Raw genomic sequence first — 21,292 nt, 5'->3', positions numbered from 1 at the left:
CATCCCTCAAATGCAGCTGCCTTGTTTCAGCGTGGGGCCAAAGCAAACAAGGCAAGCCGCGTAGAACAACACGCGGCGTAACTCGCCACTGAAGAGGTCACTTAAGACCGCAGCTTTGAAAAAACAAGACGCCATTTTAAAAAAAATAAACTGAGGTGGGATATACATATCATGAGGAATTAAAGCTGCAAACAGCAACAAACCGAATCCTCTAAATAGGCGGTGCCCAAGTCTGTTCCTACGCTATAAATCAGTGATTTTTTTTCTTTTTCTTTTCTTAAACGACCCCTAAGTACTGCCAAGGTACTGCTAAATGGCTACAAAATGTGTTTCTTATTAGACCCCTGTATAATACGCCCATCCCTCAATTTGGTATATCAAATGAGCACAAACTTTAACCACTGTGGGAAAACATGACAAAATGGCAAGTTTCTACGGCTCACTGGGAGACATTTCAAGATATGCATACATCATTTGTTGATGTAGACGTGTCCGTCAGCGTGCAGGGACACAATAGCGAAAGAGGCATGCGAGGAGCATGTGATGCTCGCACAAGGGGGGGTGTGGCCCCTCAGGTACTCACGGCGGAGGTAATGCCTCCCAGGCAGCACGATGAGTCATTCTCAAACACACCTCAGACGCCACGCATGGAGGACGCAGGGCTCACCGGTTCCACCTGACCTCAGAAGACGTTGGTGGGAAGGAGCTCAAATGCGCCAGGATCGCACCGCCGGGAAAGCCGAACTCGTTTGACCGCCTTGGGAAACAAGCGCTGGATTTGGACACAGACCGTGAGTTGCCGTCAATCGTCTCCCAATTTTCCTCCATGTGACATAGACGACGTCAGGTCACCTGGTACCAAATCTCTCGAGGGGGGAATGAGGAGAAGCGTTAAATTTCGGTTCTCCGCACGTCACCCAAGGATCTCCCCGCTCACCATCTCATTGCGATTTTTCCATTTGCAGGCAGACTGCTAGGGAGTCCACGACTGGGAGAGTTTTAGCCACAAGTGAAAAAGTTAATTCAAGGTGCTAGAAAGACGGTCTTGATTTTTCTCAAGCTGCTGCCACAACTCATGTTACAGTAGCTAGCGTTATCTGTTTACTTGCTGTAATGTGAGTTAAGCGAGTGATTTATCAGTATAACACAACCCCCCAAAATTTCAGCCTCAAAGTCATGTTCAGAAAATCGCTTCGTTAGGATTGGGAGCCTGGTACCTGTCGATCGCAGGCTCACATTGTGATTTGTTCATTTGCAGGCCTTCTGGAGGAGCCAAAGAGAATGCCGGTGGTCAAAGTGGAGAAAGACGCTCCGACGGACGCATCCTCAGCAGTCGCCGACCCTCCGGAGGATCAGCCCCGAGGTCGACGCAGGAAAAGACCCCTGCAGCGAGGCAAGCCGCCCTACAGCTACATCGCCCTGATCTCCATGGCCATCGCCAACTCCCCGGACCGCAAGCTGACGTTGGGCGGCATCTACAAGTTCATCACGGAGCGCTTCCCCTTCTACCGGGACAACTCCAAGAAGTGGCAGAACTCCATCCGTCACAACTTGACGCTCAACGACTGCTTCATCAAGATCCCCCGGGAGCCGGGGCGCCCGGGGAAAGGCAACTATTGGGCCTTGGACCCGAATGCCGAGGACATGTTTGAGAGCGGAAGTTTTCTGCGGCGCAGGAAGCGCTTCAAGCGATGCGACCTGAGCACGTACGCCTCGTATGCGCACGAGAATCCGGTTTTCGCGCCGGTCCAGATCACCAGGTCGCCAGCTTACTCCAACGCCGTGTACCCTAACATGACCCTGAGCCCGTCCTACGGGCAGCAGCTGCCCTCGTCCTACTACCCTTCCCCGTCACCGCCCGGCTTCGGCCCGGCTCAGACTCGCATGTTCAGTATCAACAACCTAATCGGACCTCCGGGCGGCATGCTGGGAGCGCAGGGGCCGGACGGAATGCAGCAGCCGGGCCGTAGTTTCACCCCTGAAGGGATCCCCAACGGATCCAGCCCCTGTAGCGTGGCGCCGCCGGGTTTCCAGAACCAGACGTGCGGAGGGGCCGCCCCGCCCCGCTCCTCCATGCACCCGGGTTTCGCCTATTCCGGACCCAGCGGTCAATCGCACCACCACCACGCCACTCCCCAGGGCCTCTACGGACAAGGCCACGGCCAAGTGTACGCCGCATCCGGTCGCATGGGCTCCTCAGGGGAGACGGCGGACCCCTACGGCAGGGTCTCGCCAGTGCAGCTGGGGTCTTTCTCCCAGTACAACAGTGCCACCGCAGGGGGTTACCTGCGACACCCGTCCTATACCGGGAACATGGACAGGTTTGTGTCCGCTATTTGACGGCTAACAGCATATAAGCACCCTGTAAAGGTACTACTTGAGGGATGCTTTTCTTCCTGCCCCTTTTCATCTCTGTCCCTCAAGATTCTCGACGAGGACATCATCATTCCGTGGCATCCAAACTTACGAATACAGGAAAATGGAAGGACGCAAGGGCCCCTGTGACATTCCCCATTTTTAATTTATTTGACAAGCCAAAACTAGTACATTAGTGTCGAGAAAAGATATGCTAAGGAATTGTATCGGTGTAAGCATTTAAATGTTTCAAAAGCTAGACGATAACGCAAAAGTCAAACATTTTTTGGAGCTTTTAGGGGGAGGGGGTGGGGCGGGGGGCACAGCCCTGTATCTCACTAGAACAGATGCACCCCTGTACATAGCAGCACCAGAATCACATCTCCACAAGTTCTCAAGAAAATCAAAAGTCAAGAAAGGAGGGCAAACAACGTCACGTCACGCCGTTTGCTGCTGTAACTGAATTATTTTTAGTCGGTGAGGCTTATGAATAACATTTTTGTAAATCTAGATAAGCTCCGTCTCAAACCAACGTATGAACATTCTTACTTCTGCCTTCCCGACCAGCATTGAAAATGCAATGTGGACAAACGACACGGTGTCATCTCAAGTAGTCATTTTGTCACGGGCCCCTAAAAACAGACAGCTTGCTATAAATGGCCCGCGGGCTGTAGTTTGGATATCGGTATCATAATTTCCAATCATAGCAAAGGTTTTCTGGTCTGATGCCCTTCAAGAAACCATTTCCAGCCATGGGCCGAGACTTGGCTAATACTAAGACTTATTCACCAGGAAGTACATTTATTTTCGGTTTCACGATACGGCCGATACGCCTCAGTTTAATGCCACTGACCGCGCCAGTCACAAAGAATACTTTGTAAGACATTAGCTGGGACTTGCTAACCCAACTCCCTTCCCACTCGAGTTGGATGCGGTTTAACGTCACACTCCAGTACACCCATTGAGAGACACGTCTGTCGCATATTTCTTTATGCATTCCTGAGGACACCGTGATTTGTCAACTGAACCTGACAACCCCTTTTTTTTTTTCCACATTGGTCATGGTGAGCCAGATGTAGATAATGGCCTCTTCGCGTTGTCAGCGGGTGAGCATCTCGATGGACACGTTTTGATTCCATTTAATCCTCAAGAGGTCCTTTGAAATAGCTAACCACAAATATTGTGAAGTTTAGCTCCATGCTTCGAATGTTAAAATGAAGTCAATAGACCAAAATGAAATATTAACTTCAAGGACTCTACATGGATATACGTGAAAATGCTGCACACGTGTGCCGAGGCACAAGTGTCCCGTTAAATTTGATTCGACGGAAAATGACGACCTGTTTTAAAACGACTTCAGCGTGTCTTGAAACATTTACTGAGTGAATTTGATTATTATGTAGAATGCGGACTTCTTAGAGATAAGACGGATGAAGTTGTGAAATTGAAGATGAAAACACATGATTTTCTTTTCAACACATAAAACGTCCAACATTGAGAGTTTGATAATTGAAACGGTAAAAACCGTGTGAAATTTTTGCTGCATACTTTGAATGGTAGAAAACATATCGTCAGCTGGAGGACACATTAAACACAGTCCAAATTGAAAATATAAAGCATTGCACTTGGATATCTTTTATGATATAAATGTGGGATCATAAAAAGCATTTCCAATGATTTTTTCTTTTTTTTTTTGGTATTAAAAAATAATTATTTTTTTCTGGTCTGGCGATTTTTTTTTTATGGTACAGAAATTACCATTGTAGTTCTTTTATATTAATACTCTGGCAAATTGGAATTATACTTATTGAACACAACCTACTATGCAACACTGATAGCCACTCGCTTATGTCAGTCGGAAAACATTAAAAGGGTGCACATTTATGCTGCATGCTTTGACTGTGGAAAAATGGTGCCATCAAGCAGACGAATCAAAGGCAGTAGTCCAAAATCTTAAAACAAAGAATGTCCTTCGTTTAAGCAAAGATAAATATGTGGACAAATTTTCCTTTTTAAATGGGACTTTCTTTTTTGTCTGTTTTTTTTTTTTGGCTTGGCTTTGCCATTATAGGCTAATTTAAGGAACAGAATAATTGATTCTAAACTTTTTTCTTTTAATGAATAGAGCCAGGAAAATACAACCTACAGTCAAAATGGCTTGAAAGTAATGAGACAAAATGTTTAAAAAAAAAAATCAGGTTTAATGTTTTTTTTTCTTAAGTTATTGGGCTTGATGGTCAAAGGCTTTGCAATAAGTGGCTTGTATGAAGAACGTTGTATGCGTGGTGTTGCCAAAAAGGAAAAAAAACAGTTATGTTGGAAATTGTAGCAGACATTTTTTTAAGAGTACATCTAAATTAAACAGGATTTCTCCAAAAGTCCTGAGTTGGTGTCTGCAATGCTTTCTTTCTGTGCCGTTTCAGCCCACCTGCTTTTGAAGCGGCGTCCGGAGCCAGGCTTTCGCAACCGCCTCAACACTTTAAGGACTTGGCTAATCTGCTCCAGCAATGGAACCATTTCAAACGTGATCGTTCAGCCCAGTGCAGTCATTGTGTCTCACTTCAGACAAGATGAGACCTGAAAGAGAAGCACTTCGTTAGCGTGACACGCTTGATTACGTGCCTGGGAAAGAAGCCGCAGTGACAGACGGGGCTGAATTGTGATTTTTTTTTTCCAAGAGTGGAGTGCAATGGAATCATACATTTTAAAAATGCGGTGGGACTAACAAGCGCGCTAAATATATTGCTCCATGGTTCTCAAACTGTGCCCCTCCTCCCCCAGACCTTCAGGGGCCCGCAAAATAATTGTGTCCAAATTCACAGGGACGGGCTGCGTCCACTGAAGGCCGCATGATGTTATATCCGGTGCGACTCGACCGCACGCGGTTTCCAACTTCCAGAAAGACAATTTGCAGGCTGGGTCCTTCGATGAATCCAAAGGCTCCGCCCCATGGAGCCTCAGTGGCCCGCATTAACTGTAGCAAAAGATAAGCTTGATGTAAATTTGGACACCACATCCGGTCAAATTGCGCCGGAAGTGATGTCATGCAATCCAAAATTTCGGCCTGAGGTGGACCCGGCCTGTGAAAGTGTGACATGCAGTTGCCTGGCAACCAGTCCAGGGTGAGCCCCAACTGCTCCCCGAAGCCAGCTGGGATAGGCTTTTGCGTGCCCGTGACTCTTGTGAGGATGAGCAGTTTGGATAATGGATGGATGGATGGATTATCAAAAACATAATTAATGGTGATTTATTTCAACCGGTAGGACTTTCCTTTCATCAGGAGCGACCGACCCTCCAGTGTAAAAACAAATGGTGACACCCCCCTCCCCCCCGCTGCTGCAAGCTATAATCTTCAAAAGTAGAAAAAATTTAAATTGGAAATGTTTCACTTGGTTTACAAATACCCACATGACTTCAAACATTTTTTAAATGTTTTTTTTGTTTTACAACATTCAAAATGTAAAAATGGGAATGAAAACTAGCACTGCCACGTTCTAATAATTTTAAATGCGGGTTGATACAAAATAAATGAACCGCCAATCTAAAATGCGAATCATTTTTTGCTTTTTCAGATTTTGTTTGTCTAACTAAACTCAAATAAACCTGTGTGTTGAATACACCGGACCAACGAAATACGCCGTATGGATTACGCCATGTTTTAGTTTCTATATTTATTTACCAATAACAGTACATAAAAAGTGTGTGAAACAAAGTGAACATTTAAAAACATTGAAGGGGACAGAAAAGGCAGCGCAAGTACATATACTACTATACTTCATGAACATAGACAAAAAAAAAAAAACATGTCAGCCTAAATATTCTAAAAGCTCCTGTAGCTGCTCACAGGTCTTCACCACCTCAGGCAACGACAGCAATGTCTACAAGGAAAAGGACAAAAAATAAATAAAAAATCAATTGAAAGTCTACGACAAACAATGAGGCAAGGAGGAAGGGCCACGTACCTCCCGGACTTTATTCATCATGTTGTTCAACATGCGCACCTCGTTCTCGCATTTCTGCTGGTTGAGTTCCTGGATTTGTTGCTGCATCGAGCCCGAGACACATAGTGAGCACGAAGAAAACCCTCTCGGCGGATGAATGGCGAGCGTGCATTTTGTGTCCGGTGCACCATTTGACATGTGCGTGTGTGTCGTGCACTTACATGTCGCTTTGCCCGTTCGAGCAATTTGCCTCTGGTCTGCTCCGTTTCCTGAAGGTTCGTCTTCAGTCGCTCCACCTGTGGATAGGACAGGAAGGAGATGGCGGGTAAAGGCACAGATAATTGCATGAAAATTAGTTATAATGTGAGACAAGAGAAAATGATATTTTCTCAGCGCAATTGTTTTCATCCGACCGTAACACACGAAATCTCCTCAAGCTGCGTTGCTCGACCTTAACTGTCACCCGGTCGGTGACAGTCCATTTGTGAGGGGGGGGTTCCTCACAAATGGACTTACTGTGTGTGACATTTGAGCCTGCTTAATTGAACACACAGCTGATTCACTAGCAAGAACTGTTGGATGAATGGCAACAGGTGGACTGGACACCAAGCTTTATTGTAACTTCTGCCATCTAATGGACGAATATTTAAAGTCCCTCTCTTGCAAAAAAGGTGACTCACCACAGGGAACATCCAGCTTAATTTGAATGATAATTAAAAACAATAATAATCATCATCATAATTATAATAATAATATGCCGGCCCAGTGGCTAGCACGTCCACCTCACAGTGCAGAGGTACCAGGTTCAATTCCAGCTCTGGCCTCCCTGTGTGCAGTTTGCATGTTCTCCCCGTGCCTGCGTGGGTTTTCTCCGGGTACTCCAGTTTCCGCCCACATTCCAAAAACATGCATGGCAGGCTGATTGAACACTCTAAATTGTCCCTAGGTGTGAGTGAGTGCGCGGATGGTTGTTCATCTGTGTGTGTCCTGCGACTGGCTGGTGACCGGTTCAGGGTGTCCCCCACCTACTGCCCAAAGACGGCTGGGATAGGCTCCAGCTCCCCGCGTGACCCTTGTGAGGATAAAGCCGATCAGAAAATGGATGGATCGATGGATGGAAAAGAAAAAATAAGTGCAAGTGAATTAAAAAAAAAAAAAATCTCATCTGGGATGTAGGCGTCGCAGGCTAGCTAAAGTGGAATAGCATTATTTTTTTCCCCCCACAGGGCACCGCCTAATGATATCTTGCAGCCCAACAGGCTGCCGTGGCAACCTGTAAGGGAATCACCAAGCCAGCATGGCCATACCTCTTTTAACAAAAGGATTTTCTCTTCCTTTTCAACAACCTCGCTGGTCGTCTGCGCGCCGGCTTTCCTGAGCTCGGCGCGCAGGATTTGAACTTCCGTTTCACTCTGCTGGAGAGAGCGATGCAGCTCCGTCATCTCCTTACGCAACTCCTGTTAGTGGGGGTGAAAAAAAAGTTTATTACGCTTGAAACATGACTCGATGAGGGATAGATTAGGGTTCTTACATTATATTCAATTCTGTGTTTGAGCATCAGCTCCTGGGCTTCGGTGACATCATTCATGAGCTTGATTATCATCTTCGAATCCTGTCATGGGGAGAGAAAGAATTCCGTCGTTGCATTCAGCATCACAGGCCTGTCAATGATGAATTCTAGGCACTGTGGAATCTTTCCGAACGCTCGGCGCCTCCAACCTGAGCTTTCTGCTGCAGTGCCTGCTCTCGGTGCTCGGCCTGCCGACGCAGGCAGCTCAGCTGATGCTTCAGCTCGGACACCTTGCTGTTTGTGTCCTGCAGCGCCATTTCCAGGCTGCAGCTGGAAGGAAGACGAGCACTTCAATACACGCGCGTACAATTCGTTGCGAGACAAAGCTCTTAGCAATTCAATGTTTGACACGTGAAATGAATTAAAGTGCCAACATGATTTTTTTTTTTAATGGTACATGCTTTTGATAAATACTAATAGCCCTTTATTGTAATGTACAGAAATGAAATGATTTTTTTTTTAATAAATTGTAAGCCAAAAGTAACATGGATAGATGCTGTAGTACATTGGTCTGTAGCTTGTGCCTTTATCTGGGGCGGCCATGGTTGTATTTGTTGCCTCCATGCTACTTGCAAGTGTTTTCATTTTGTATTTGTGTAATTGACTGGCTGAAAGTGCATCGTCAACTATGGTCATCTGGAATAATCTACGCAATGAAATAAATATAGAATACATTACATCAATTTTTTGTTTTCTTTATGAAATCATAAAGTTCATATCTTCGTTTGGAAACTGAAGTGACGCCGTTTCAAACCGCTAAAAGAAGATCGCAAGCCGGAACGTTCAGAACCTTCAAAAGTGAAATACAGTCACACCTCACTTTTCGACCATAATCCGTTCCAGAAGGCTGTTCGAAAACCGATTTGTTCAAAATCCGAAACCAAGTTTCCCATTATAATCTGCTCACAATGAACACAACACGAGGAAACGTCACTTCCTCGTGTAAGGAAGCCGAGAGGAGTCGAGTGGCGTATTCGGATTTGATTACCGGTAGTTTGGTTGAAATCCGGTTTTCGGTCGTAATCCAAGGTGTAAAAATCTCAAATTTTCTGGTCAAAAACCGATTTGGTCGAAAACAGAGATGTTCGAAAACCGAGGGATGACTGACTGTACACCCATTCCAATTAAAATATTTGGCAAAGAGCAATGAAAGGACTACTTTGTCTACTTACGCGGCGTGTTGCAGCTCCTCCGCCCGAGCGTCTTTCTGTCGCTGCACGGACTCGAGGGCGCCGACGAGCTCCGTGACTGTGTCGCTCAGGTGGGCCAGCACTTCCAGCACGCTGCTCTGCTCCTCCTTTTCCTCTTCATCAACCTCCCGCGCCACGGGCTGCTTTTTTTTCGGGGTGACGGGCAGGCGTGTGAAGGCACTGTTCTCGCTGAATATGCTCTCCCTTCGTGAGTCCGTGGACACTGAAGAGACAAAACGTCAACTTGGGGTCGGGTACACGCCAAGACAATCGGGCTGTTTTTGTCCCATGGTTTGACCCTTCTAAGATTGTTGCATATTTTGCCAAAATTCCCCAGGTTCATTTCCTACTGAATTTAACTGGTAATGTTCGGCACCCCTTTGGGCAACGTTGATTTAAGTTACCGTCTGTTGTCTTAGTTTCTTCCTCTTGCTCCTCATCATCATTCTTCTCAGCAGTTAGTGTGACCGTGACGCAATCTAGAAAAGAACTGGACGGTTGCTGCTGCTCCACTTTGGGCGCTGGTTGCGAGTTATTTGGTTCTGGCTTCTGGGGGGGGGGAAAAAAAAAAAAACGCACGAATCGTTCCAGACACGCCAACGAGGAAGCCGCGAACTCGAATGCGCTTCGCCCGCGCTAATGTCCCTTTTACCTCGCCGCCGAGTACGTCGTGCAGCTTGTTGGTCACCACCCGCAGCGTGTGGTGCAGCAAGGTAATTTCCGTGACGGCCTGAGCGAGCTCCTCGGACCGCTTCCGCTGGGATGTGCCGGCTTTCACCCGGGTGGCCTCCAGCTCCTCCTGCACGCTCTTCCTCTCTCGCCTGCGAACACGCACACTGTCAAGTCGGGGGCGCACCGCAAATGTCATACCCTGTCACCGCATAATTTACTGAACGACTTTGATCCGTCTCCTCTCATCGCGAGTGTGGCGCAAACGCAGACTCACTCCAATCGAGAGAGATCTGCTTTCAGGTCTTCACACTGGATGTTCCTCTCGTGGAGAACCCTGAGCATGTTCTCGCTTTCGGCGAGCTGCTCTCGAGCCACCTCGTTCTCCGCCTGCAGGAACTGGAACCCAAACGGGGCACAATGCGCAGTGGGTCAACTGACCGACGTCATACACCCAACGTCACACATACATAAGCCGGGGTGGGGGAAAATGTGGTCGACATGCATGGAGCCCGTTATGTTTTTCAATCCCTTTCATCCAGGAAGTGGGATTTTCTCCGTCGACGGTGACTCAATCGACTTCAGCCCACCTCGTTCATCTCCGCCGCGGCGCCGAGCTCCGCACAGACGCCCCTCAGTTGCTGGATCTGTGAGCTCTGCGACTGCGAGAGCTCCCGCAACCGCCTTAGGTGCTCCTCTTTCTCGGCCAAATCACGACTGAGCTCGTCCGCCCACTCCTCCGCCTGGCAGAGCGACGACGCCAAACTGGGCGCAACAAATTGCAGGCATCGCAACGAGAACTGGAAAGACTCTCCGGATTTCACCAAAGTGACCGAACTCACTGGTCTGCTGTTTCCTTGGCCGTGCTGGCGTCTCTCTGTGCCTGCTGCAACCTGCAACAACAACATTTGGAGTGAGTCTTTATTCTGTAATTCATCGAGGAGTCGCCGTGGGGCATTACCTGGACGTCTCCTCGGCCAGGGTGTGCTCCAGAAAGGTGTGGGCAGCCGTCGTGGAGGACATGGTGGCTGACATTTCCGTCACGGTCCTCTCCAGCTGGGCCCGCTGCTCCTCACCCTCCTTCAGCTTCTGACGTAGCACGCCCATCTCTGGGAGGGTTAAAAAAAAAAAAGTTTCAATTGGCAGGTGTACGCATTACACCGCAGCCTCGCTTGTGGTTTGTTTGTTTTTTGTTTAGTTTTTTTACCTGAGGTCAAAATGTTAACCTGCAGACTTAAATCACCAATTTGTTCATCGGCAGTTTGGAGACTGAACGTGGCTTTTCTCAACTCCTCTTGCAGCTGCACGGGAAAAAATAAAAATAATAATAATAGTCAGAAAGCATCACATCAGCATAGGACTGGGTGATGACTGTAATTGATTTATTCACATTTGGCAGGATGATTAAAATTAAATAAATAAATGTTTTTGGGTTTTTTTAAGTCTCAGGTGTAGCAACTTATTTTCCCTTTATTTGTAATTTAAAAAAATGCTTATTTTATATTACTTCAGTTGATTTGAATTAATGCTGGGAGGGTTTCAAAGCTTGCTTCATATGAAGAGAAAAAAAAAATTCTTTGCTGATGCTGTAGTGACCTGCTCTTTCTCCTCTTGAGCTTGGTCCCGCGCGGACACGTGCTCGTCTCTTTCTCTCAGAGCAGCCGCCGCCTTCTCGTTCAGCCTCAGCAGCAAAGGAGTGGTCCGAAGCACCAGACTCCTGACGCTGGACAACTGCAACAACAAGAACAATCAACTCAGGAGAAAGAGTCAGTAGTGACCCCAAGTGATGGATCCGGCGACACCGTTGCCTCAGCGCATGTGCCCCTTGGTGCAACGCATTAAGAAAAAGCCACGTGACCAATACAGCTGCTGTTCCTCTTGTTAGCGAGGCGCCAAGCTGTTAATAGGGAAGCGCATCCATCAGCTGGTGACGGGATCCATCCGACACAAGAAATAAATAAGTAAATAAAATCACAGATCTTTGGAAGCACAATTCTTCCCTTCAAGGACTGTGATCTCCTATTGGCAAATAAGGGATTTGTTCTTATTTCCCTCAGTTTCACTTGATCTGTCAGAATTCAAATTGACTTTTAATTTTTTTTATGTCACACGTGTTTGACTGAAAAAGTCACGGCTCATAATATTTGCATACTAGACGTTTTTTTTTTAATTTAATTAAAGTGAAATTCACAACAAAAATTGCACAAATTGAAAAAGATGGACATGAAAAGTTTTTTCGGTTTGAGAAGCTGGCCATGACCCATCGGTTGACATTCTCAAGTGTATTTTACAGGTGTCCAATTCAAACTTTCAAGCATTAAAGTACGATGTAGGGTGGGGGTTATACAACAGCAAGAGAGCTTGTGCAATACAGTACAAATTTGCTCAAATATATTCAACCCACTTCATTCGTCAAACTGGAGTGATCCTGCATGGTTTGGCACAGAAGATCCGAAGCAGTGCGCAAGGTTTCACTGTTGGTCTTGTTTAGTGCAACCTGTTGTAGAAGATACAAAGGATTGAAAAGGGACATCTTCAGAGAGGATGTTGGTCAATGTACAGTTTTTTTTTTTTGTTCACCAGCTCTGGGAAGGTAACATTGAGAGCAGCCAAGAGTTCTTGCTGAGAGCCGACGCTCCTCCGCAGTGCCGCCATTTCGCCGGCGCAGCAAGTCCTCACCTGCTCCACGGTACTGAAGGCCTGTGCGCGCACAAAAAAAAAAGTCGAATCGCCGCCTCTTCATTCACGAGCAAGCATTAAGATGACTGTCGCTTTCATGCTTACAGCTTCCTTGGACGTCTGAGCGTCTTCCATCCGAGTCTTCATCTCGTCTCTTTGCCGGAATGCTTCGTCAACCTTCTGCGTCATTCGTGTCTGCATTTCCTTGAACTTAGTATACAACAACTTCATCTCGCCGTACTATAAGGAGAACACAAATGAACTGGAGTTTGACAAGGCACATGCAGTGTTATACGTTGTCGGTGGTGATGTGTAAATTTCCATCCGTCCATTTTCTGGAATGTGTGTTGACGAGCACAAACCGATGGATTGTTTTACATTTGTGTGTGTGTGTGTGTTGTGTCCTATTCATGAATAATTTAGATGTATTTTCTGGAAATACTTTGTGTATTTAAAAAAAAATGTTTTTTTCTCAAACCCCCTACCCAACCCAAATTTTGCATGAAAAAAAATCTCTTTCTTGAAAGATGACAAACATTTCTTTTAACATTATGATTTATCAAACCAACTATCTTTCTTGACAATAAGAATGATTATATACTATAGTTGTATTTTATTAAGAATTTTTTTCAAGCATTCCTTCTGCTTGAAAACAATACGAACTAAATCCCCCCCCCCCTTCAAAAAATACAAATTTTCTCAATAAAACACAACTTTGTCGCAATATCACAACTGGTATCTCACTGACCAGCAAATGTTTGCAAAATTTTGTTCAAATTTTTATTTCTTTTTTTTTTGTTTTACATGAAACGCTGTTTGCGCTAAATAAAAACCACCTGCAAACATCTTTGCAAATTTTTACAAATCCTGAGGAAAACCCAACTTTCCTATGTTCGCAGGCATTCGCCGCTCAGTGAGATACATACCAGCTGTATTTCTTGGGAAAAAAAATTCATGAAATATTCCAATTTTTTTCCCAAATCTATACAACTTTGTTTGAATGTGCACTTTTTTCTGTCAATTTTTTTCCCTCAATCGTAACCTTTTTAAGAATATATAATTTGACCTTTTTCTTGAAAACAGACATTTTATTTCCTCATTTGAAAAAAAATCCCTAAAAATGTAACATTTGATGATCTAAAAATGTGACTTTCCCTTTGAACATCAATATATTGGGTGATATTTACATGAGAAGCCAGTCTTCGATGATCCTCTCGAACAAGCGCCTCCATTTGCTTCATGTCGGAGAGCGCTGCATCGGTGTCGCCCGTCAAAGATGCCTGTTGGGAAAAGGGGAGTTTTTTTTTTTAGTCCAGGATATCAGACAAGGAAAAAAAAAAACGGGTGAGCAGGTTGCTAGCATAATGGGGAAACTCAGACAACTCTGGTGTATGCGCAAAAGGAACGAGGGTGAACATGATGACAAGTGTCCATTGCGTGGTTGTTATCTCCCTCCGACATCTTTTGTAACGGACAAACACGGGGGAGCTCACCATGGTGACGCGCATTTCCTGCATATACCGGATGAGTTCCTGCACAGAGCTTCCATCTTGCTCCAAGTTGCCAATCCTGTCCAACGCCGCCATATACAAGTCCCTATACATTGTCGTCTTGGTGATATATACGCACCAAAAAAAAAAAAAGTGAAATAATGATTTGACTTGGAATTTCTATATTCTCACGTCAGGTCAGTCACCTGGCTGAGCTCCGTGTGGTCGGTCTGCACCAGCTTGTTCCGCAGCTGGGACGGCGGCGGGCCTGCAGAGGGGGCGCACAGCGCCCGGGCCACGGCCAGCTGCTGCACCAAGGCCTCCACCATGACCGTGCTGGACGTCAGCCTCTGCTCGAGCTCCTCTCTTGGCACGCTGTCCAAGCTTCCTGCGGGACAGCTGCCCAGGCAAACAAACGGGGGAAGACCAGTTGGAGCTGGGGGGTCGCGTTCAATTCTCCACCTACCTTTATTTTTTAAACTATTGTTGTGACTTGTTTTCTTTTTTTTTAATCTATTTTATTGTTGTCATATAAAAGCTGCACAACTGATTGAATTTTAACCCTGATTAGCATCCTTTGTCTGTTTAGAGTACAGGGCAAGTGACTTTAAACAAGAAAATAGCATTTGAACTCATTTAGCCCATGATAAATTCGAGTTTGTGCTTATTATTACGATTCTCATTTAATCAAGATATGATAATCAACTGGATTTGAAGTTTCATTTTGCATTGAAAGATGTTTACATATTTGTTCACAAGTAGGGCCAGACTTTGAGACTCTTGAGATGAAGGGCGATTCAAATCGATAACGTTTGTTCAAAAACAATACAGAGGTGCTTTGAGATACAAGGACCTGACTCATGAGTTTTGAGCAAGAGTTCGATAGATTTTGGGGGGGGGGGGGGGGGGGGGGTAATTTCCAAGCAAATAATCTGAGATGCCCAGTACCAGTGAACTCAACTCGTCTCAGTCCATCACTGACACTTTTTTCCCTCTGCTCTAAAATGTAAGCATTTAAGAATTTCCATCACTTACTTCCACATGAGAGGAAGAGGATCCGTAAGCGTGCAGGCATCCGCGTTGGACAAATCAGCCTTTCTCTCAAACTCTCCTGACGTATTGAGGCTCCGATCCAACATTTTTACAGGGGTGACGCCCACCCCGACGCCGCAAGACTTTGCGGGGGGTGCGGCAAAATCAATCTTTCCCGACGCCAGCAGGAGAAACTCCGCCATTTGCCGTAGCTGCTGCTGGAGCGGGCCATCCGGAATCAAAGGCCCGTCGGGAACCGCCGACCCGTGATTCTTCTTCCCCAAATCCTCTGGCTGCGGACCCTCCAACTGGAGCTTGTTGCACAGAGTGGTGGAGTTGAAGAGGGGACGAGGCAGCGGGCTCTCCAAGCGGTCCGTCCACAAAGCGGCCATCTCGGTACCGTCCGGTGAAAGCGCGTTCTTCTCACAGGGGTCAGCGGGATTCCTGCAAGCCCTCGCGAGGGTGAGCGACGCCCTTCGAATCGGACTGATGAGCTGAAGAGCCGACACGACAGACGGCCGCTCTGAGAGCACTTTTAAAACAGTGGGCAAGGTCTCCGTGAGAGGTTCACCCACAGGTGATGGGACATGCGGTCTGTTTTCAGACAAACCCAGTGCGCTGTCCTTGGCCTCGCTGGACTGGCTGAAGTCCAGATTTGGCTGCCCCTCGGGAACCATCTTGCCATCATCAAGCCTCTCTGGTGTAGCGCGGATTATTAAATAAACTGACTCAGGCGCCAATGTCTTTTCCGATGATGGTGTCGAAGTCCCTAAAACATCATCAATTGGGTTCACTTGAATGGGATCCATTGTGAGAATCTGGTTCTTGGTCAGGAACTCTGAGTGACTAGTTTGTTCCTCTGGAATACCGGCAACTTGCCCGCAATTGTCCGTTTTGGTCTCAATGTGAGGATCTAGAAGATTCTTCTCAAAATGACAGTTTAAAAGATCACCACATTCCTTCACCTCAGCAGGAATAATTTGTGGCTGGGATTGACCGCTTGCAATTTGCTCCGCTGGAAGAGGAAAGATCTCGTTAAACATTTCAGTGACCGCGGGAATTTCATCGTAAAATCCATCTTGGACTTTTAAAGAAACTGAATGGTGAGTCAGAGTCTTGTCCAATGCTGGTGTAAGAGTAACCGCCTCGTCGTCATTTTGGCTCTTTTGAACGTAATCCACTGTGAGAGACTCGTTATGGAGGAGCTGGGAGTTTTCAGCCTGTTCCCCCGGAACAGCGACAAAAGCACTCAACAAGTCGGCCTCTTGTCCAAAGGTGTCCACATTGGTCTCAAAATGGCAGTATGGGTGGTCAAAGTGATCGCTGCAGAGCCGCACATCAGCAGGTAAGAAGCTCAGCTCTGAATGACTGGTGACCATTTGCTCTGCTGGAAGAGGAACTGTCTCATCTACCACTTTAGTGACGTTGGGAATTTCCACCTCAACCTCAGTGCAGGTGAATGACTTGAATGTCACATCGCAGACTGCGCTCGGAGCGCCTTCACGTTGACAGTCGTTGGGATCATCTCCATGCTTATCGTCTATTACAAAAGGAACGGTTTCACCCGGTTGCCTGGAGCCAGCTAAAACTTTCACCTCACTGCTGTCAGACTCTGTGTTGGCTGAAATGATTTCAACCACAGCAGGATCCGTTCGCTCAGGGTGGCAGTAAGGATGTACCATGTGTATGCTGCGGGTTTCACTGGTCCCCATATCCTCTTTTTCACAAGTGCCACCAACAGTTTGGTCTTGAGGCAAGAAAATGTGGTCTTCTGCGCACAGTGAAGGTTCCTCTGAAATCATCACTTCGCCACCGGAGCAGATGAAGGATTGAAATGTGAGATCGACGGGTCCAAAAGTGGCCATTTTGATGGTTTGTGTCACATTGGCTGATGGAGGAGAGCACAGGCCGAGACAAACATCCTCCTGTTGGTTACAATGAGTGCGTTAGAGAAGCAGAAACACAAAAAAACACACAAATAGTTGTATTTTTAAATATTTTTTTCCCAGCTCAAAACTAAATATTCTCCATATATAAATATTGTTGGCACTGGTATGAAACCTTGTATCTCCAAAATAGTATAGTTTCAGCAGACCCCAAAATGGCATGTTTGTACAACCACCAACATTGCATCATCATAAAAAGCAGGCCATTTTCAACGATTTAGATTGGTCAATAATTTACATTTTTAAAATATTATAATAAAATAACACCCACTGTGGACTAGTAGCTAGCATAGATTTTTGAAAATGATTCCATTTACCAAAATTGTGACTTATGAGGTTTCAGCCATATACAGGTATATATAAAAAAAACCACCATTATATTCATATTATATATATTTTTTTCTTTTTTTTACGGTGTTATATTATTTTAAAGCAATTACTTTTTAGATTTTCCACTGGTACAGTAAATGCAAAACCATTTCATCCTTTAATGAATATTCAACGTATTTTTCAGTATAATGTACTGCGTTTTACAATTAGAGAAGTATAAAATGTTTTAGTAGTCTCTAAACGTAAACATGGTACCTTCATCAGTGATTTGGACTTGTGTCTCGGCGGAGAAGGCAGATGCTGCTTTTCATTCTCCAAACTTCTCAACGGAGGGCGCTGCTCACATCTCCTGGAAGGCTAAAAAAGGATTCGAATCAAAATATGAACTACAGCACTTGAAAGCTGGAATTTTCTAAAACTATGCCCCCAAAAATATTTCAATTCTTACCGAGCCTTCCACACTTCGACTTGACATCTCAGGCGTGCTTCAAAACGGTTCGTATGAGAAAGTAGGGACACTGCTTCCTCGAATAAATGCGAAACCGAATCGTCGCGCCGGAATGAGTTTGCTGTGTTCTTTTAGCACGTGTATAAATGGTCAAAACTTTCTTGCTCAGTAGACCTCTTAAAATGTGTAGAGAAAATGTGTCAAACCTTCTGTGAAACCGTCAACAAGCGCGTTTCGTTCAAAACAGAAATAGCCGCTTTGCTATTGGTCAATTTTCTTCTTCGTCGTCATGATGTTTTGAATAAGCATGAATTTGGACTGTTTTATATTGCTGCCACCTACAGGATGGAGCGAAACTGCGCCAATCGACCAAGGACTATTGACGCCAAACGCCGAAACCATTCTTCCATTATTTGTCCATCCATAATCTTTTTTTAAATTCGTATACGTCCTGAGTTTTTTTTAACGGCTTGTCTTTCATGTCTTATTTTATTTTCGTATTAATTACATTCCTTCACATTTATTTATGTCACTGACTTTTAGATTAATTTTAGCATGTCATCCATGAGCAAGATATGGTTATTTTATTACTATTTATGATAGATTATTATCATATTCATTAATATAGCACTGGGTAAATACACAGTCAATTATCATAGAAGGTTTTTTTTAATGGACAGAGTAAAGGACAAGTACTTCTTCCGCATTAAGAGGAGGTCATGAGAGAAGTTGAAAACATACGAATGCAGAACTTCTACAATATACAGATTTGATTCCTTTGTAGAAGCAAAACCTTTTTTTTAAACTTTATTTGTTAAGAATGCAATATCAAAACAAAATAGCAGCCATAAGGGAGCTCATTCTACTTTGAGTCAACGGGGCATTGAACAGGTTGAATTTGCAGCACTTCTGCAAAGCCTGGTCCAAACCAGCAGGTTATGTCTGCAGTGTCCAGGGTGAAGAAGAAAAGCTTGTCTTTGCATCGAGTTCTCCGGTAGACCGACCTCGGGTCTGCAGACAGCACCCCTCGGACGGCGGCGGCGGCCTCTTCAGAACTACGCAGAAACCTGAACCTCGGATGTTCGCTACCAGAGGGACCTGGAACACATGAAAAGTTTGGATCAGAACCCATCGCCTGTTTCATTACCTTTCATACCGTAAAAGTTGTAACGAAGTGAAAGACTAATTAATAATCTGACTTAACCTCCATACTGACCCACCCAGATCGATCCCTTTGGAGACCACATGGCAGAAATATGGTTCATCCGGTGATCAGGCTTCAAATGATTACCTGTCTGCTTGGTGGGAAAGAAGTCAGCCAACTGCCTCTGTGCGGTTGGGGTAAAGCGCACCTCCAGGCTGTCGACTGGCGGCTCTCTGATCCAGCTAGCAATGGTGCTGTAGGCCTCCTCTGTGTAACATGGCCGCCGGTCTTGCTCACACCCCCGATGGTCTTCGGGGCCGCACGCACAGTCGTCATTTACCTGACTGAGGTCCCGTTTGCTCAAGTAGGCCTTCACTTCCTCCAACATGCCGAGAGGCTCCACAGGGTTTGGACTATCATCAAATTGACCTGCTCCCTTTTCTATCAACTGCGCTTGAATCGGTTCACGAGGTGACAAAGGGGCGCGATCTGTGTTGGGCTGACAAGGCTCCGAGTGTGTGGTCCTCCGACTGCAGGGGGAATCGTAGTCCGGAATGTAGGGTTTAATATCCAGCACAGGGGTGCCGGCAATCATGTCAATGTCTGACAGATGTAGCGTATCACCTAGAAATGAAGCAGATATACTGTATATCAATGCACAATATCTGGATTTGTCCACTCATTAAGGAAAACATGTTTTTTAATTGCTTGTAAGCAAATAGTTTGGTCTCTGGGGTGACTGCCCACCAAACAAGAGTGAAGATGAACAATCAAGTAAATTTGTATTTCTGGAAATGTGGTCATGGGTGAACCATTCTGAAATTTGGCGGGTCAGAATGAAATAGTGGAGCCAATTTAAATCAGCAATAAACAAAATGTGTGTGTGTGTGTCGCCTTTAATGATGATATATATATATATATATACACACCAACAATTTTGTCCAGCTTTGCAAGAGTCAGGCCCAAAGCGTTGGGCCGGTGCGGACTGCGAGTCGAGTACAGACCGACCCTCTTGCCGTTCAGCCTCGGGGGCTTCACTTTGGCTTTGTGACTCAAGTGGCCGTTTTTGTGGAAGAGAAAGATAACCCTGTCGTGGAAAGAAGAATATCTCATGAGACTTCAGGTCAGTGAGCTTTCGAAGCACTCACTCCACTGGTGCTTCTTCATTTGATAGCTTCACAGGAGTGGAACTTTTATTTCTGGGTACAATGCCGAGATGCAGCAGTGCTGCAAAAATGTTAGAGCTTCTAAAAAATAAATAAATAAAAACCAACCCGCGTGACCTACCAGATATGAGAAAACTGTTCTAGCCCTACGAGGGCATGCTGAGGGTTATTGAAGACGCTTTGCTCCAGTCGCAGTTCCGCCCTCGAGGATCCACAGATGGTAGGCTGCCTGGGAGTCCCATTCTTCTCAGAGAAACAGGAATGAATGTATCCAATCGGCAACGTTCGGATTTTTCCTGCAATGACACAGTTAATTGCAATGAAAAACTGTTCATGTTGCAAAAATCTGCTGCTATCGTTACCATGCTCAAGAGCTGTCTGGGGTGACGTCGGTGGAGGTTGGCTTTTCTTTGGCTCCAAGGCACCAACCTTGGACACAGCGGACTCAATTGAAAGCATGTGTTTGCGATGAGCTCTGGTTGCATTGATCAGCATCTGCCTGTTGGTGAAAGGCAAATTATGAGAATAAGGTGTCCTCGGTTTTAGGACGAAGTACCGTTCTGACGGTAACTCTGTCTTAGTTACCAAATTTATTTTAAATATTTTTTTCTAAAGTAAGCAATTTTACATGTGCATATTTTTATTTTATTTTTTTGCTAGTGCAGTCCAGTTTTACACCTCTATACGTTACAGTACAATGTACCAAAAGTGAGCATTATTGTATATATTGGCAATGGTTATTATTTGTCACAGAGCCCTATTGTAAATCATTACCTTATACAGGCGTAGTTAATAGACACCACTATACTTATTTTGTTTCGAAGGAAAACACGCGTGCGTAGCGTATCATAACCGCTCCTGGATAATGAAAAAAACATCCACGTTTATGGTAATGCCAACCACGGAATCCCAAAAGACATTTCATGACATGACCAGCGGTTTATAAAATGATTGCATGGATGATGAGATGACTATTCCACACAGTACTACGATGCTTTTCACGACTTCTAATCACGTTTCAAGGGAGCCTACCGAAGATTCTTGATTTCTTTTCGCATTACGAACACCTGCTGTTTCAATATATCAACACGTTCGCCGCAACAGTCACTGGCCGAAGCCATTTCGGACAAGTCAAATTGAGAAAATGATCGTTATATTTTCACTCCGTAGCTGCTAGCTACAACATGCTGCAAGCACTCTTGCTCTTAGGTTTATACTGACAAGGTTAAATGGATCATGGATCGCTACTGCCATCTATCGATCAGACGGGAACTGCAGTTTAAGGGTGTGTCTATTTCCACAAGTGAAGTACAGTATTGTCTATCAATAATA

At 45.3% G+C, this 21,292-nt stretch overlaps 3 protein-coding genes and 1 long non-coding RNA gene across 8 annotated transcripts; 2 read left to right on the top strand and 2 right to left on the bottom strand.

Moving 5' to 3' along the window:
- Nucleotides 1-642: 642 nt before the first annotated feature.
- foxe1 (forkhead box E1) lies at nucleotides 643-4,929 on the top strand. 3 transcript variants are annotated; one of them, XM_086120254.1, is made up of 3 exons: nucleotides 643-791; nucleotides 1,259-2,321; nucleotides 4,779-4,929. In XM_086120254.1, exons 2-3 carry the CDS (start codon nucleotides 1,282-1,284, stop codon nucleotides 4,927-4,929), a joined length of 1,191 nt encoding a protein of 396 aa, XP_085976380.1. In that variant the 5' UTR covers nucleotides 643-791; nucleotides 1,259-1,281. The 3 variants fall into 3 exon arrangements, with proteins under 3 accessions (XP_085976380.1, XP_085976381.1, XP_085976383.1); XM_086120255.1 differs by lacking the exon at nucleotides 4,779-4,929 and adding an exon at nucleotides 2,425-2,949; XM_086120257.1 differs by lacking the exon at nucleotides 4,779-4,929 and having other exon boundaries at nucleotides 1,259-2,949.
- A 92-nt stretch (nucleotides 4,930-5,021) lies between these two features.
- spag5 (sperm associated antigen 5) lies at nucleotides 5,022-17,851 on the bottom strand. 2 transcript variants are annotated; one of them, XM_086120253.1, is made up of 24 exons: nucleotides 17,651-17,851; nucleotides 17,458-17,559; nucleotides 14,930-16,851; nucleotides 14,101-14,293; nucleotides 13,898-14,014; nucleotides 13,592-13,684; nucleotides 12,510-12,644; nucleotides 12,306-12,425; nucleotides 12,130-12,222; nucleotides 11,322-11,456; nucleotides 10,933-11,026; nucleotides 10,687-10,834; nucleotides 10,568-10,618; nucleotides 10,316-10,490; nucleotides 10,003-10,124; nucleotides 9,709-9,877; nucleotides 9,461-9,605; nucleotides 9,039-9,279; nucleotides 8,016-8,136; nucleotides 7,828-7,908; nucleotides 7,604-7,753; nucleotides 6,518-6,592; nucleotides 6,318-6,398; nucleotides 5,022-6,233 (listed from the first exon to the last, which is right to left on the bottom strand). In XM_086120253.1, the coding sequence occupies exons 1-24, from the start codon at nucleotides 17,675-17,677 to the stop codon at nucleotides 6,162-6,164; spliced, it is 4,662 nt and encodes a 1,553-aa protein (XP_085976379.1). In that variant the 5' UTR covers nucleotides 17,678-17,851; the 3' UTR covers nucleotides 5,022-6,161. The 2 variants fall into 2 exon arrangements, with proteins under 2 accessions (XP_085976379.1, XP_085976378.1); XM_086120252.1 differs by having other exon boundaries at nucleotides 6,318-6,592.
- Nucleotides 10,475-14,124, top strand: LOC147199919 (uncharacterized). Its single transcript, XR_015101839.1, has 4 exons — nucleotides 10,475-10,638; nucleotides 10,707-11,686; nucleotides 12,309-12,414; nucleotides 12,512-14,124. It is a non-coding gene; the product is annotated as an uncharacterized LOC147199919 (long non-coding RNA).
- Nucleotides 17,852-18,300: 449 nt separating the features above from the next.
- Nucleotides 18,301-21,288, bottom strand: trmo (tRNA methyltransferase O). Of its 2 annotated transcripts, none has more exons than XM_086119259.1 (6): nucleotides 20,993-21,288; nucleotides 20,323-20,459; nucleotides 20,082-20,256; nucleotides 19,724-19,881; nucleotides 18,942-19,418; nucleotides 18,301-18,748 (listed from the first exon to the last, which is right to left on the bottom strand). In XM_086119259.1, the coding sequence occupies exons 1-6, from the start codon at nucleotides 21,079-21,081 to the stop codon at nucleotides 18,513-18,515; spliced, it is 1,272 nt and encodes a 423-aa protein (XP_085975385.1). In that variant the 5' UTR covers nucleotides 21,082-21,288; the 3' UTR covers nucleotides 18,301-18,512. The 2 variants fall into 2 exon arrangements, with proteins under 2 accessions (XP_085975385.1, XP_085975386.1); XM_086119260.1 differs by having other exon boundaries at nucleotides 20,323-20,455; nucleotides 20,993-21,190.
- Nucleotides 21,289-21,292: the final 4 nt, after the last annotated feature.

Source organism: Hippocampus guttulatus, chromosome 9 (assembly GCF_054856545.1).
Source record: "Hippocampus guttulatus isolate MCC_2025c chromosome 9, RoL_Hgut_1.0, whole genome shotgun sequence".
Classification (NCBI taxonomy): Eukaryota; Metazoa; Chordata; class Actinopteri; order Syngnathiformes; family Syngnathidae; genus Hippocampus; species Hippocampus guttulatus.
This window is presented reverse-complemented; position numbering and strand designations above follow the sequence as displayed.

Excerpts from the sequence above, each read along its gene's own strand:
- spag5 (XM_086120252.1), bottom strand. The coding sequence starts at position 17,677 with ATGTCAAGTCGAAGTGTGGAAGGCTCG. Across the intron at positions 12,645-13,591 it reads ATCGAAGACTGGCTTCTCAT|TACGGCGAGATGAAGTTGTT; the intron begins GTAAATATCACC and ends TTCTCCTTATAG. Across the intron at positions 10,619-10,686 it reads CTGGCCGAGGAGACGTCCAG|GTTGCAGCAGGCACAGAGAG; the intron begins GTAATGCCCCAC and ends TTGTTGTTGCAG.
- foxe1 (XM_086120254.1), top strand. The coding sequence starts at position 1,282 with ATGCCGGTGGTCAAAGTGGAGAAAGACGCTCCGACGGACGCATCCTCA. Across the intron at positions 2,322-4,778 it reads TATACCGGGAACATGGACAG|CCCACCTGCTTTTGAAGCGG; the intron begins GTTTGTGTCCGC and ends GTGCCGTTTCAG.
- trmo (XM_086119259.1), bottom strand. The coding sequence starts at position 21,081 with ATGGCTTCGGCCAGTGACTGTTGCGGCGAACGTGTTGATATATTGAAA. Across the intron at positions 20,460-20,992 it reads AAAGAAATCAAGAATCTTCG|GCAGATGCTGATCAATGCAA; the intron begins GTAGGCTCCCTT and ends TTTCACCAACAG. Across the intron at positions 19,419-19,723 it reads AAAGCTGGACAAAATTGTTG|GTGATACGCTACATCTGTCA; the intron begins GTGTGTATATAT and ends CTTCATTTCTAG.